Source organism: Cydia splendana, chromosome 1 (genome assembly GCF_910591565.1).
Source record: "Cydia splendana chromosome 1, ilCydSple1.2, whole genome shotgun sequence".
Taxonomy (NCBI): Eukaryota; Metazoa; Arthropoda; class Insecta; order Lepidoptera; family Tortricidae; genus Cydia; species Cydia splendana.
The window spans coordinates 27,148,952-27,164,650 of record NC_085960.1 but is presented as its reverse complement, the minus strand read 5'-3'; the positions used below and the strand labels follow the sequence as shown (position 1 = coordinate 27,164,650).

At 35.5% G+C, this 15,699-nt stretch overlaps 3 protein-coding genes across 3 annotated transcripts; 1 reads left to right on the top strand and 2 right to left on the bottom strand.

The window, feature by feature from the left end:
* Positions 1-423: 423 nt before the first annotated feature.
* Positions 424-10,644, bottom strand: LOC134797534 (aminoacylase-1-like). The gene is made up of 9 exons (XM_063769812.1): positions 10,465-10,644; positions 8,316-8,485; positions 8,010-8,181; positions 4,214-4,360; positions 3,397-3,467; positions 3,058-3,174; positions 2,140-2,235; positions 1,760-1,893; positions 424-1,106 (listed from the first exon to the last, which is right to left on the bottom strand). The coding sequence occupies exons 1-9, from the start codon at positions 10,544-10,546 to the stop codon at positions 902-904; spliced, it is 1,194 nt and encodes a 397-aa protein (XP_063625882.1). The 5' UTR covers positions 10,547-10,644; the 3' UTR covers positions 424-901.
* A 706-nt stretch (positions 10,645-11,350) lies between these two features.
* LOC134792427 (uncharacterized) lies at positions 11,351-12,863 on the top strand. The gene is made up of 4 exons (XM_063763724.1): positions 11,351-11,552; positions 11,705-12,040; positions 12,297-12,484; positions 12,724-12,863. The coding sequence occupies exons 1-4, from the start codon at positions 11,396-11,398 to the stop codon at positions 12,754-12,756; spliced, it is 714 nt and encodes a 237-aa protein (XP_063619794.1). The 5' UTR covers positions 11,351-11,395; the 3' UTR covers positions 12,757-12,863.
* Positions 12,864-14,118: 1,255 nt separating this feature from the next.
* Positions 14,119-15,264, bottom strand: LOC134792415 (large ribosomal subunit protein uL4m). Its single transcript, XM_063763717.1, has 2 exons — positions 14,511-15,264; positions 14,119-14,378 (listed from the first exon to the last, which is right to left on the bottom strand). The coding sequence occupies exons 1-2, from the start codon at positions 15,149-15,151 to the stop codon at positions 14,162-14,164; spliced, it is 858 nt and encodes a 285-aa protein (XP_063619787.1). The 5' UTR covers positions 15,152-15,264; the 3' UTR covers positions 14,119-14,161.
* Between the last annotated feature and the right edge of the window lie 435 nt (positions 15,265-15,699).

Below are 15,699 nucleotides of genomic sequence, written 5' to 3'. Positions count from 1 at the left end.
ATAAAATTAATTAGTTTTATATGGAAGACCAGTGAACAATAAGTTTTATAGTTTCATTTACGTACATGATTATAAATAAATCAAAAAATAAAACATTCAACAAGTTTATTTCGAATTAACTCAGTATTCATTCATTATTGTCTTAGTAAATGAATCAAATATAAAATGTTGTAAAAAATATATCTATGAATATGTTCAAAGAATTGGATAAATAGTTGTTATAATTATATTACAAAATATAATTTTACATACGGCTACAAACAAACCACGTACTTAATACTAGATAACATGTCGGGTATAATTATTAATTACTAACTATATCAGCGGCCTCCAAACTTTTAGAGCAGACGGCCACGGCCAGGCTATTGTTCCCTTTTTGCGGGTCTAATTATAATAGAGTTTGGCACTTTTTGCGGGCCAGGCTTCCAGGCTCCGGCCCGCGGGACGTAGTATGGAGATCCCTGAACTATACAAATATACTTCTATACGAAATACTCGTCAGTGTTACATTAAATATTGGCTCTTACCGGAAATCAACTGTCAACGTACTTAAGAGTAAAAACATTTTCAACTTACATTGCTCACCAACATAAAAAACAATAAATTAATTTTCGTCAATAGATAAATAAATTGCTACAGTACAAGTAGTCCAATAATGATATAAAATCCATATGATAATAAGGCACATTGTAGACATTATATACATAATTAAACCTATAGGTTTATTATCCAAAAGTAGCTATAATATTTACCACATGCATTTATACTTAATCCTTTGACAGCCATAGCCGACAAAGATTACAGTATAAAATGAACCTTAAAACATCCTAGTAAAGTTTACTATTGTGTGTTATATAAAATACTCAGGGTGGTCAACAGCGCCTCGAATGAATGAGAATATTTATAGGTTAGCGACAGCTGTTATCAGTTTAACATATATATCAATGCCCTTTAAAAAAATATCGGCCTTCAGAAACTCGTCGTGGTCATGTAGCAGCACTGGGGTATAGTTCATCGGCGAGAACCCCAGCGCAGGGATACCAACTTTGCGAACGTACCTGCTATCCGTAGCAGCGGGAAAGATTCTGCAGTCCAGTTTAATATTCCTGAAATTTTACCAAATATATATAATTATATTTAGATATTACGGATTGTCATACAGTTAGTCAATATGTAAATTTTTGTCAATAGTACTAGTGCGAGTGAGATACAATCCTCCGGTTCCATTCTCTCTTTCGGACCGTAGTCTCTAGTTTGTTTTGCTCGGTCATAAGAGACAATTTTGATGAGCAAAAAAAAGGAACAGTACTATTCGTCATCTATATAATACGTGAATTAACTGACTTTTATGAGTTATATATAGACTATAACCAACTACTGAATAAGTAATTAAACGGTAGAGATATGGGTTGTTGTTTATTAATAACTTTAAGCAGGTCAACATTACCAATAATCAATCATATTTGACCTTTGTCCCACAAACAAAACGATTGTTTGTTTCGACTAAGTATTATTTTTATAACTTTAACACAACAGTTTGTTTCGACTAAGTATAATTTTTATAACTTTAACGTGTTTTATTGGGGCTATATAGTATGGGATTCTTCAGAGTGTACAGGTTTTTAAAGAATCTGTAACGGGCAATGAAAAAACCCTGAAGTTGCCGGCGTTCATAGGCCATGGTGACCGCTTACCATCAGGCAGACCGTACGCCTGTTGGCCACCGAGGTGGTATCAAAAAATACAATTTTTAACTTACATCTCATCGGCGGCAGCTTTGAATGCTAACCAGTAAGGGTTGCTCGCGTCAAGTTTAGTGGACTCCACCTTGTCATTCCGCTGTTCAAACTCGTAAGTTACACCCTCCCCGGCTTCTTTGCACCATTGTTTGATCTGACAAATAAGCAAAACATTTGAAAACGTAAAATGCGCCTACTTTGCTTCCCATTGGGTAATTGTGCTCCAAGTTATTATACATGAAGAATATATCACAACGTCACTTAAATGTTATAACATGCTAGTATTGATAGTCTACCTGATTAACAATAATATATATCAACGTACCTACCACAATTAATTTTGTACCTACATAAATTATTATTCAGATTGTTATTCATTTCATTTAGAAATAAAGCTTACCATATCCTCAAATTGCACATGGTCGACGGTAATGGCCAGCCTCATATCAAAAACTACACTTAGTTTCTCGGGAACGACATTCGATTGCACACCACCCTATTGAAGAAAATACAATTTAGTCAGTTTTTGAATGTAATGAACATATTTCATTCGTTCATTTACAGATTTTTACTATATAGTTTTTTATAAAATTTTATAAAATTTCTGATTTAAAATTACAAATAAAACGGCTTAAAAGGAGTGCAAATTTATTAATTGCTTCTGCCCACTTACCATTTTCAATTAAGTGGTCAGCTTGAAAATAAATCGCACGATGCTCAATAATTTCTCAAATATTTCCAATAAAGACTATTAAATTTTAATTAAGCATAGGTTAATATAAAATAGTATTGTTTACTTACCGTAAAACCTTCCAAGTCACCCAACTATGGTCTAGTACTACAACATGGTCCAAAGACTCCAAAGGTTCCAAAGTAATTAAGTGTTAATATTCTTAACAGAGACCAAGCTAGGTTGGCAGCGATTTTTATAGCCCAGACTATGCGTTATTTTAAACGTCAATCTTCTATGAAATTATGACGTTTAAATAACACTTGCATAGTCAGTAACATTTAAGAAAAAATAGTTTTTTTTTATTATAAACTGATCGGCGATTGGCTCTAGTCACACCTGATGGAAAGTGAAGACAGAGCCTAAGATGGAGCTCACCGGTTCAGTAATAGCCTATTCACTCTAGCCCTCCCCTAGTAGTTCTGCCTTAGAACTCGTCATTGAAATAATATGAGTCACCTAAACAAAGATATTAGAGTTAATTTTGGACCATAATAGTTGAGAAAATAAAGACTATAGTTAAGTCACTGAGTGGTTTTACGGTACTTAAAATTTTGTGACACACCAAAGGTAATAAAATAAACTTACAAAGATCTGCGTCATATTTATCGTGGTCACGTCTCCAGTTGTTAGTTTGGGGTCACTTTCCAGGATGCGTTTTTGTTGTTCCCGCAAATCCATAAACTTGTCGATGATATATCTCAGCTATAAAAATAAACATTATTAGTGAACAGAAATACTGACTAACAGCAACACCGTTTTAACTTACCATCGCTGGATACGGTCGCCTGGGTCACTTTTAAACCCCTGGCTTTATGGTAATTAAAATAACCAAATATACATTTGTGGCAGCTTAAAAGTAATTTTTAAAATGGGTCATCTACTAAGCATATTAGTAGAATGAGAACGTAGAATAACATTTCTCACCTTTTCACCAGCAGTGTTCGGAAGAATGAGGGAACCATGTCCGGGCGTTCCAGGGCAGTGAACGTGAATTTCTAAAAATAAATTATAATCTCTTTATTTCGGGCGACATAATATAGGTATGTACAAGAAATTATTATTTTTTTCGTGTCTAAAATAGTAGATAAATTTAAACAAGTTGTTACAATATCCGACTGCGGTTAGGATTCGCAAGCAATTTAATAAAGCCTATGCATCTCTCGCATACCTGAGACGAATCTGAAAACTATGGGCCATATGAAGAATTACGTACATACATACAGGATTAGGGGCTGTCCATAAATTACGTCATCGATTTTTGACGATTTTTGACCCCCCCCCCCCCCCCCTATCATCATCCAAAAATCATGCTTCAAATGACCCCATTTCCTCCTACTTCATGCTACCGTCATCCGATGTCCAGACCCCCCCCCCCCCCTAATTTGAAATGACGTAATTTATGAATAGCCCCTTAGGTTTAAAATTAAACCTATTTATAGGAAAAACCCCCGCAGTCGGGTAAAAAGTAAAATACCTACTGTCCACCTAATGAAAACAAAATTTCAACCACAGCCCTTATCGCATATTAAAAATAGCTTAAGTATAATATTAATGTTATACCTACCTAACGACTTTTTTGTTTATACTTGCCGCAATACCAACTGGCGACTGAGATCATAATGCGACTCCTTTACCCTTGTTAAGACCAAACAAGAGTGAAAGAGATGGCATTATGACCTGACTCGCCACTTGTTTTGCGGCAAGCAGGTATAATAAAAATTGTTGGATATAAAAAACTTACGCCATATGCTACGCTCGCCATAGAACAAGATGAATTCTTCATCAGGGCTCGCGATCCCTTCGTCTAACCCGAATCCCACGTTCAACGCCTTGAACTCAGGAGTATGCACAAACTTCATCATGCCATCATGACCCCCAATTTCTTCATCTGCAAAAGTTACACAGTACTCAAAACGTTGCTCTTATTAAAGATCCATTATTTATCTTTGAAGAAACAGTATTTGTTCAAACAATGAATGTACGCGTTTAATAATGGCTCAGTAAACAGAGACGGTATCTTAATTAGTATGTAGATAATAACATTTTCCTTTATACTTATAATGTTTTAAATGATAACTTAAACTCAGCTTACTTTCTTAGCTACTTTACTTGATAAATCAAGCAACTTTGTACTTATAATAATAACCTTCAAATATCTGTAGGTAAGTATAATTACCTATGTTTGGGTTTTGCGATTCAAGTTCTCAGTTCATTGGAATATCTTTTTAATATCTCCTTTATGTGACTTTACGAGTATTCTTACAGTCGTTACAAGTAACTCGATTAGTGAAGGAATAACAAATTGTTTATTTCTCTCTCATAAGTAGGTTTGTTTTCTTTTTGTGAGTGTTAGGTACACATAATATTATATACGGGTACTGGGGTTACTTTGATTAGAGGGGTTACATTATCAAAAAATCAAAAATCAAAATCAAAAATATACTTTATTCATGTAGGCCTAGCAACAAGCTCTTATGAATCGTAATTAATCTTAATCTAATTATCAGAGCAATTTATTGATGTTAATATTATTCCATAATAAAATTGGATTATTATACATATCAAATTTAACACTAAGAATTTCACAAAAGAATCGTCAAACATTAAAAAGATTGTATAAAAAAATACTAGTCTAGAATTTCTAGAATAAAATCTAAATGTCAAAAAAAAGCATAAGTAACAAAAGAAGTAGATAGTATTACATCGGAATATCCATTTCCTCATCAATAATCAAATGTACCTAATAAATAAATAATCATTTCGAATAACAATTAATCCCACGTTGTAATATCATTCATGTAGTCTTGTGTGGTATAATAAGCTTTAGAAATAAGTTTACGCTTTACATAATTCTTAAATTTATTAATAGATAATTCAGTAATATGGTTTGGAAGTTTATTATAAAATCTTACACAATTACCCATGAATGATTTTTTAATTTTATGGAGCCGAGTGAAGGGCACTGCGAGCTTATGTTTATTTCTAGTATTAATATTATGAATTTCACAATTTTTCCTAAAATTTACAATATTTTTATGTACATACAGAATATTCTCATAAATGTATTGACAGTGCACTGTCATTATGTCAATTTCCTTAAATTTATCTCTAAGTGAGTCTCTATGGTTCATTTTGTATATTGCTCGAATAGCCCTCTTCTGCAGAACAAAAATGGTATTTATCTCTGAAGCACCGCCCCACAGTAAAATACCATATGCCATAATGCTATGGAAGTAACTAAAATATACTAATCGAGCTGTTTTCACGTCAGTTAACTGACGGATTTTGCTCACTGCAAAAGCTGCAGAGCTCAGTCTATTCGAAAGAGTAGCAATATGGGGACCCCACTGGAGTTTAGAATCTAAAGTTATACCAAGAAAAACTGTACTATCAACTAATTCCAATTCCTCATCCTTCACAATGACACTTGTTTGCACATGCCTTACGTTACTACTAGTGACAAACTTAATACATTTAGTCTTTTTCTCATTTAACAATAAATTATTAACATTGAACCAATTTACTACTTTTGAAATGGCATTGTTTACATCATTGTAAGCTTGTTGCTGTCGTTTGACTTTGAAAATAAGTGAGGTGTCGTCTGCAAACAATACTATATCATGGTGGGTCTTAACAAGGAATGGCAAGTCATTTATGTAGATAAGGAACAGGAAAGGCCCCAATATTGACCCCTGTGGTACACCCATAGAGACCAATGACCCAGGTGATCGCTGTCCATTCACATCGACCCTTTGTATTCTACCATTTAAGTAGGACTTAAGTAAATTCAGTGCCGATCCTCTAACTCCGTAATAATGAAGTTTCCTGATTAATGTTTCATGACAAACACAGTCGAAGGCCTTAGATAAATCACAGAAGACACCTAAAGCATCTCGTGACTCCTCCCAGGCATCGAAAATATGCTTAATTAGCTCAACACCGGCATCGGTTGTTGAGCGACCCCGTGTAAAACCAAACTGCTTATTATGCATCAAATTATTAACGTTAAAATGTCGTACTAATTGAGAAAGAACTAATTTTTCAAAAATCTTGCTAAATGTTGGTAGCACAGATATCGGTCTAAAGTTAGTGGGGTCAGAGCTGCTACCAGATTTAAATAAAGGAATTACTTTACTATGTTTCATTAGATCAGGAAACTCGCCGCAATCAACACTGTTGTTAAATATAACTACCAAGTCAGGCGCTACAATTTCAACTAAGGATTTGACAGCATGGACAGAGACTCCCCAGAGGTCATTAGTTTTTTTGACATTAATTGATTTAAACGCCTTTATTACATCTGAGGTACAAACATGTTCAAAATGAAGGTCTCCACAACACTCTGGAGCGTTATGTTTTAATAATGTAACAGCAGATGAGGGTGATGAATTTAAATCCTTAGTTGTGGATACTGGTACCTCGGTGAAAAATTTTTCAAATTCTGTAGCTACTTCTAAATTGGAATCTATAATTTTGTTATCAATGTTTAGTTTAAGCTCTTTAATTGTGTGTTTAGAGCGACCAGTCTCCACATTTATAACTTTCCAGGTTGCTTTAACAATGTCGGAACTACTTTTTATTTTCTGACTTAGATAATTTCGCTTAGCTATATGACAATCTACTTTAAACTTCTTCGAATACTCCTTCACATGTTCTTTAAATTCATCACTCTGATTAAACCGCCGTTCCTCATATAAGGCATACAGTTCACGTCTTCTTTGATGTAAGTCCGCAGTAGCCCACTCACTAAAAACTGATGCACCACTAACTACGACCGATTTTGAGGTGAATATCGCATTATAATGATCCATAAAAGTGTGAAAGAATGAATTATACATACTATTAGGACTCATATCGGAAGACAAAAAGGGTAGCGCCTGAACTAAACTTAGCTTCATTCTTTCCACGCGGTCCGAGGTTACTGGTACAAAAGTTATTTGTTTTCTCATGGTATTTTTCCTTAATGCCTCAAATACCATTAATTGACCTAAGTGGTCTGATTCTAAATTGCTGATAACTTTTTTAGCAATAGGAAAAATATCTGTGAAAATATTATCTATACAGGTTGCACTAGTAGCAGTCACTCTAGTGGGCTCCATAAACATGTGGTTGAGATTACAAGATTTAAAAAGATTCAATAATCTACAAGACATTGTTGAATTTTCCATTGAGTAAGTATCTATTTTTCAGGAATATGGAGTTTATTTTGAACACGAATTTAGAGTTTTATGATGCAACCAACCTTACCAGAACCAACCTTAAGGGCTCATTTAGACGATGCGAGAACTCGCATGCGAGTTTCGTTACATTGCGGTTTTTGATCGGTCGGTTGAATTGGACGTAACCAACAGTCCGCAATGTAACTAAAATCGCATGCGAGTTCGCGCGCCGTCTAAATCAGCCCTAACAGAAATACATGATGAAACAATTCAGAAACGAATTCCTTATAGTTTAAGAATCGGTATTCAATGTTACCCCACGACTCAAAGAAATCCCAGTTTACGGTACCTAGTAATGTTGGGTGTATTATTATATACCTGGAACAAATGTGATATGAAGAGTCCTCTTTAACTGCACTCCGGCAGCCTTCAATTTACGAACAGCCTCCAGGTATTGTATACCAACGCATTTCATGTCTTGAGAACCGCGGGCAAAGATTTTTCCATCCTTATCGATGTGGGCACTGAAGGGTGGGTATGACCAACTTTTCTGCAATAGTAACATATGGTCACCACTAGTTTACAGCTAGATCTGTTATAGGTTATCATAGTAAGTAGGTACGACAACAGCGAAAAACTCGAGTTTTTTTAAATCTTTAACTTATACATAGGTAGAATACTAACTTCGAACACTGGCACGACATCCATGTGCGAGTTCAGCAGTATCGAAGGACGAGCCGGCTCCGAGCCTCGCCATGTTAAAATGACGATTGGCTTCTTCGGTACGATCTCATGAACTACAAATTCCAGGCCGAGCGATGACGCTTGCTTTTTCAGGAAACTTACGCACGCATCTGAATAACATTATTAATAAGGGTGGTATTCCATCTGTCCAATATCTTGGTCCAATGTCGTTGCGTCTCACTCTCTTATTAAGCAAAATGTGAGACAACGTACAAATTGGACAAAGAAATTGGACAGGTGGAAAGTCACAAAGAATCCGCGATGCCGCCCCCATACAATTGAAGATACCCTCTCATTTTAAGACGAGATGCTGAAATAACATAAAACTTTGTACGAACATTAAATTAAGTAGGTAACAAAATATCTATGGCTGGTACCTATTAGTTTTCGTAGGTACATTCACCACACGGGATTGTTATGCCATTTAGAGTTCATGCTAAATTGGAAATTCTATAGCGTAAGTATTGAACAACCAATTTAGCTAGGATCCTAGATGGTACATGTGAGAGCACACAGTAAAATGAGAGCGTAAAGTTAGATTGGATGGAGGCGGCTAGGGCTAGGTTCTTGTGACTATTAACTATGATCTTTTTAAGATGTCAGTGCCCAAATTGTAAGCCCTTCGCGATGTTGTCACTTGAAGTGGCATAAAACATTGATATATCTTAACACTATCAAAAGTGGGCACTATTCTCATTATTCAATTGTGCCAGGATAGACTCAATTGGTTGCATGTCAGCCCTATCTTACAGGCCAAATGGTGCACATCCTGAGGGTTACTGCCATCTAACTAGGCCTTGTTTATTGACAGTAATAGGTGAGACATATCTATAGGTAATGCTATTTATTCACTTTGTGCATGGTTTGTTATCATTATTTGTCCAAACATTAGACGCTTTTAATCTTTATCATGGTTGTCCACAGTAGCAACCCCATATTTAACTGACTTCAAAAAGGAGGAGGTTATCAACTTGACCATCATTTTTTTTGTATGTTTGTTACCTCAGAACTCCATCATTTTCTAAACCAACTTAGATTTTTTTTCCTCAAAATTTAGTTCTGATGATGGGATTCATGAGGAATTGAGAGAACTCCTGACAGTGGCAGATTTGCAGCCTTGGCCACCCTAGGCCCCAGGTCCCTCATTACGTACTAGCCACCCTTTTCTCAGTACCTGTCTATATAGACTGACTGATAGCCCCTAATATCTAGCCGCCCTTACAGCAAATCTGCCACTGACTCCTGAACTCTGATCAGCGATTTTTGTGTCTTCATCATCCAACCGATCATTTGTATTGTGCCGGTGTTTTATGCGGATCTGCTTTCTCAGTATTTTTTCAAAGATGAAACACTCATGGGCGCTTACAACATATTGTCCATGGTAACGACATGATTTTATTGTCACGACACAGCAGGGGATGTAAATTTATGAGATTGTATCGCTATGCAGTTGCTTTTATACTATTGTGGATGGCAACAGTGAATCAAGGGTGATAATATAAAAGCGTCTGCATACAATCTTCGGGGCCCTGCTGTGTTGTGTCATTACTGTGGATGACCATGATAAAGTATACAAACATCCAATGGCTTCTCCTTTTTTAAGAACTGTAGAGTTGTAGACCTCAGAATTTTGTATGCATTTCAACTTGATACTTTCATGCAATCTTATGAAAAGGGTAGACAGATGGAAGGATTGATCATTTATTATTATTATTATAATAACTAATTTATTTCAAATTGATCTTGTAACAAATTGTATCATCCTGGCTGCACTACAAGATAAAATCATCTGCAATTTTATTTCATAGTTGTATATAGCATAGTTCACATCAAACATTGATATATGTATATAATATTAGATAAGATTATGAAGATTTTGTCATTCTGTCACTATTACTATGCAATTTTGTAAATAAATAACATAGGTATACATACTGCATAATAGGAATGCAGTTATAGCTTAATGTACAGTATATTGTTTTAACTAGTGAGAACTGTTAAAGTATTTTCTTTCCATTAAAGTAAAGTAATTTCTTTCCGTTTGCTTTCCAAATAATTCAAATAAAATATTGTGATATTGCTTACTTACCATAATTGATGTTTGGCTGCACACTCGGTATTTGCAGATATTCCACAAAGTTTGCAATGGCCGGGTTACTGGCATACGACATGGCTGTAGGTGTACTGTGTTCATTCAGAGCTCTAGGGCAGAAATGATAGCAGATTCAAACTCCGCACCTTATATACCGGTACGTCGTCTTGAGAGATAACAAATTTGATACGCTTCCAACTGTGATAAATGTCTGTGTCTTGTTATGTTCCATTAATTTATCAATAAAACAAACATCAAAGTTTTTCGTAACCAATCTTGTGTAGGTATAACTTCCGCAAGATATAAACTACATTTTCAATTACATCAAATTTTGTCACTTTTTAATTGTTTAAGTCTTTGTACATAAAAGTATTTTTTTACTTAATGTTATTAATACTTACTCAGCTTACTCTTACTTTTATTGATATTGTGATTTAGATTTTTGACGTAACACGAGTCCAATCTCTCGACAAGTTGACAATGACATTGAAAGATTTAAGGGCTACATACATTGTGCAAGTCTAAAAGCCATTACAGACGGCCGTACCAACGCTCCGCTGTACGTTCGATCTTGTGTATGTTGAGGACGCCACTATAAGTGAGAGCGAGAAAGAGAAAAGAAGTTTAAACAAACGACATCATCGTGTATGTCACAGTCGTGTATGACACGAGCGAGAAAGAGAAAAGTTTAAACAAACGACACCATCGTGTATGTCATCGTGTAGCACGGCCTTTTCCAAAAATCAATGAATGAACGAGTTGAACGAATGTCCAATGAACTGTCAATGTCATTTATGACGACGTCGCACTGCGTTTTGCTTTGCGTGTTCTTAGTTTCATCTTAGTTTGGTTGACCAATAAGTGACCGTTGCAGTTAAACTGGAATTTACATTATTACATTTACAAGTTATCGGTGAAATTTCATGACATGACGCACTTATTAAATCGTAATAATATCAGTTCCGTTATGAATGACGAGTACCATAAGCTAACCGCGGAACTTGACGCTAGGGAAGTACTGCAATACTTAAACCATCTAGGAATTCAAAATATAAGCGGAGAGGTTTTGAAACACTTTATCACAGGTATGGTGCTATTATTTATGTACGTATTGCAGGTATATAAATTAATTAAAGTAAATGACTTGTTTTTATTTTGAAGTTTGTTATGGTGGCACCCTTAATGTAAACTCTAATTTGTATCTCGGATACTAAATTCTTTTTTATTACTTTCACAGATTTAAAGAAATTAATAAAGTATGATCTACAGCAGAAATATGCATCTGATCATGAGAACATTCCAACACAAGGTCCAGAAAGGCTACACAGTGCTAGTACATTTTCATCGAGGATTAGATCTCGAATATCAAATAGCACAGATTTGAAATGTAATAGAGATTGCCTGAGTAGAAGAAAGGCATTGCATGTCCGCAATATACAGTCTGCTCCTAATATTCGTCAGTCCGTGCCCGACGAGAAACCGTTAAGAAGGGCTTGCTCGTGTGTCAGAGTTGAGAAGAAGGAATCTATGTCCAGCCAAATGAAAACCTCTAATACAACCTCAAACAATAATAGTAAGTTTTGTAATGAAATAATGTGTCATGACCAATCAAAACATATTAAGACCTAATTGTTTGATAATATTTTTTGTAAATGTTTGATTTTAATATTGATACTATGACTTGGACATTGCATTTTAGATTTTTTGTTTGAAGCTAATTAATTCATATTTAAATAAAGGAGCAAGATGGAAATTTCACAGACTGCAATATTAAAAATTTATTAGTGTCATGTATAGATAAGTATTGAAATTAATTATGATCATTTCAGTAATTAGAGTAGCAAAGCCACCAGCAGTGAAGAAATGTGATCCTGTATCCCTGTATCATTATTATACATCACTTTGGGAGAAGTACAAGCCCAATGTTCCCGGTGAAAATAACTGGTCTGACTTGAGGTGGAGTGTGAGACAGAAAATGGCAGGTACAGCCAGCCAAACACATAATAAAATAAACAAGGTGAGACTAACATTTTTATACATTTAAGTGCAATAAAAATAGGTCAATTTGTAAGTTTTCACATGTCATGATACATAATCAATAGGCGGGTCCACACAGAATTTAGCCGCAAGGATTTTGCCCGAGGCTGTGTCTGAAGGCTACTCATTCTGTGCATAAAAATGTATTACTGTGCATGTAAATACAATACATAATATGTATTTTTCTTTGTTTTAATTATAGTTTTTATCTTGTTCCAGATTCCGGATAATCCCAAAATATTGGATAAATGACAAATATCTTTTAACATCAATGTATCTGTGGAGTAAAAGATATAGATATTTAAACTTGGGAATGGAATCCAGAGTTATTAGCAATAAGTTGATGTAAAGTAGCAAATTAAATATGTATTGATAATATTGTTTAGGGCCGGTTTACACTTTGATTAGTGTTTAGTGTTACACTAATCAATGTGTAAATAGACTAAGTGAATGGTGTAACATTCTTTGAGAAAATACAATTAATTCATTATCAGTGATGGGATTTCTATGCCACTTGGGGTGAATGACCTCAATCATTTATGGTGAAGGTAATGCTAGGTATGGATATGCCGCGGGATTCCGGGATTCGTGTGCGATATAGGAGAGTGTTTTGGCATGTTACTGTTAATCAATTAATCATGCATTGCATATATTATTATTATTAATAATTGAAAATTTGATTACAGATCAATTGAATATATCAATAAAACCACTAAGCTCGCGTTACCTTATCAGTTTTGCATTGCCTTTCAACGACCGAGTCGAGACCCATGTTGCAGGTAGTAAACGTCTAAAAATAAATGTCAGTAGAACGATACATTGGTTACGCGTTGGTCTTCTTTTAATAAAAAACGCACTACAGCTGCTTTTTGCACTCATTATATTATTAAGTGCAAAAATACCACGTGTCTTAATGAAGTTAATGACAAACTACATCCCGACATAACTGTTAAAATAGAAATACGTACGTACATATGTACGGTTCTTTAAAAATGTTTTACTTAAATCATTATATGTACTTATAAGAACATTTTTGTATAACTTAACACATTCATTGCCACTGAGTGCTACGGGTTACGCTCGTAGCGCGTAGCCACGTTTTCGCCGTATGTAGCGCGTAGCCGCTACGAACAGTGTACCCGACTGTCGGGTTCTTGGCCCTGAATGGGTTAATCATTTTTTTTCTTTAAATCATAACCAACACTGATTTTTTACAGTCCTTTATTTTATAAACGAATTACCAACACCGAAATAGCGTTAACTTTTCTAACAGTTTTGTTCCTATCGCGGGCCAAGCGGCGTATCCATATTACCATTTCGACTTGATGTCCCACGGTGTGGCATAGAAATCCCCGATCACTGTTCATTATTATTAAACTGTTAAAGTTTCTTGTGCATTGTTTCATAGAAAACCATATGTGACTGTGTTTATAATAATGCTGCAGCACAGTTGGCTTCTTACATTTGTTTAAAATTAACCCGTGAAGCACTCTACTGTCACACATATGATGGTAATTAATATAGGAGTTCCATACTACTGTGATTCTGGGGTGCTCCACGGGTTAAGCTAAACCACACCTGGTGCTGTAAATATAAAATGAATAATACCTCATATTTGTAATTTTTTATTTCTATACTAACTTTTTGCCTTTAATATTTAAACCTGATCTAATTTATACTGTGACTGCCTCTCAGTGGTAATGCCGTGCAAGTGGCTTAGAATCCGATCTTCAATTCTTTCAGCTGCAGACATTGTGAGAATTAATGTGTCATGTTTCAACATGGAGTACACATTCAGTCCATAAACTGGCATAATATTGACATGTGGCATAGCATCGGTGGCCAATGTTATATTTCTTGATACAAAATCAGTACTGAAAAAAAGATATATAATTAGAAAATTCAAAAACTGTTTATTTTAACAAAGCAAATATTCATTTCAATACGCTTGTTCCCCCTCTTTGTATTGTGCAATAAAATGAATATTTATATATGGTTAAACTTACTCATCAACAATTAGGACAGATGGTCCCCAATTCCTTTGCTCAATAAGCTCAGCAAAATATTCTGGTTCATCTGTGGGCAGTTCAAGGTCTCTGACTATGTGTAGGTCATCTTGGGCAAATTTAGCAGATAGCGTAGACGTCAGACCATGCAGTCTTAGATGAAAGGGCAACATGTAGAAGTGGGTTGTGCCCGAGCGGGGTCCATGGGCTATACCGCCTCCACGCCATAAAGGCGAGCGAATCGAACCGTGTCTGGCTCTGCCCAGACCTTTCTGAGGCCAAGGTTTTCTACCTCCTCCACGCACCTCTGCTCTGGTCTTTGTGTGAGCCCACGATACCCACCGGTACTTCCTCTGCCACACCACATTACGTTGAATTATATCTATTCTAGGCACCGTTGCATACACCGAAGGGTGCAACTCGAACAATCCCAATTTCTGTTCCTCTATTGTATCCAAGTTTTCAATCCATACTTCGCGAGGCTTGGTATATTGGGGGGAAACCTTCCACTCTTTGTTGCTCACCGTTAATGAATTATCCTTAGATGTTATAATAGAAGCATTGGCCGAAGCAAAGGCTCGTATTTGCGGCTTAAAAGATATATGAAGGTTTTTAAATGCGTTTAATAGTATCGAAGTCATTGTGATTTTCAGCAGCGAGTAAGTCCAAAGTAGATTTTAATCAGAAATTGTACACCATAATGGCTTTTATTTCTAAAATTAATCGAATCAATTTAATTAAATAACATAACCTCAACACTAAAAGTCACTTTGCTAAAACTAACCACAGATACGATAAATATTTGCTACGGAACCATAGAAGGTAGGATCCTATAGAAGTGCTATACGCGTGCCGTGAGGGACAAAACATACGCAATGCGACACTAATATGATTGGTCGAATTTATTTGTAGTGGAGAATCAAAAAAGTGAGACTGTGACAAGGACAAACAATAATAGCGCTTTTGCTGCTACTCCTACTGAAAGATACATAGAGTAACACCAAGAAAAGTCTGCAGTGATTTTGATAGCCCACGCAGTGCAATTGTATTTATACGACACAATTTCATAGATGAGGTTTAAAATTACACTTGCACTGCGAGGGCTCTCAAAATCGCTGCAGACTTTTCTCGGTCTGACTTTAAAAGCGTTAACAGACTATCGCACCGCACCGCGACCTTGGAGCGGTTC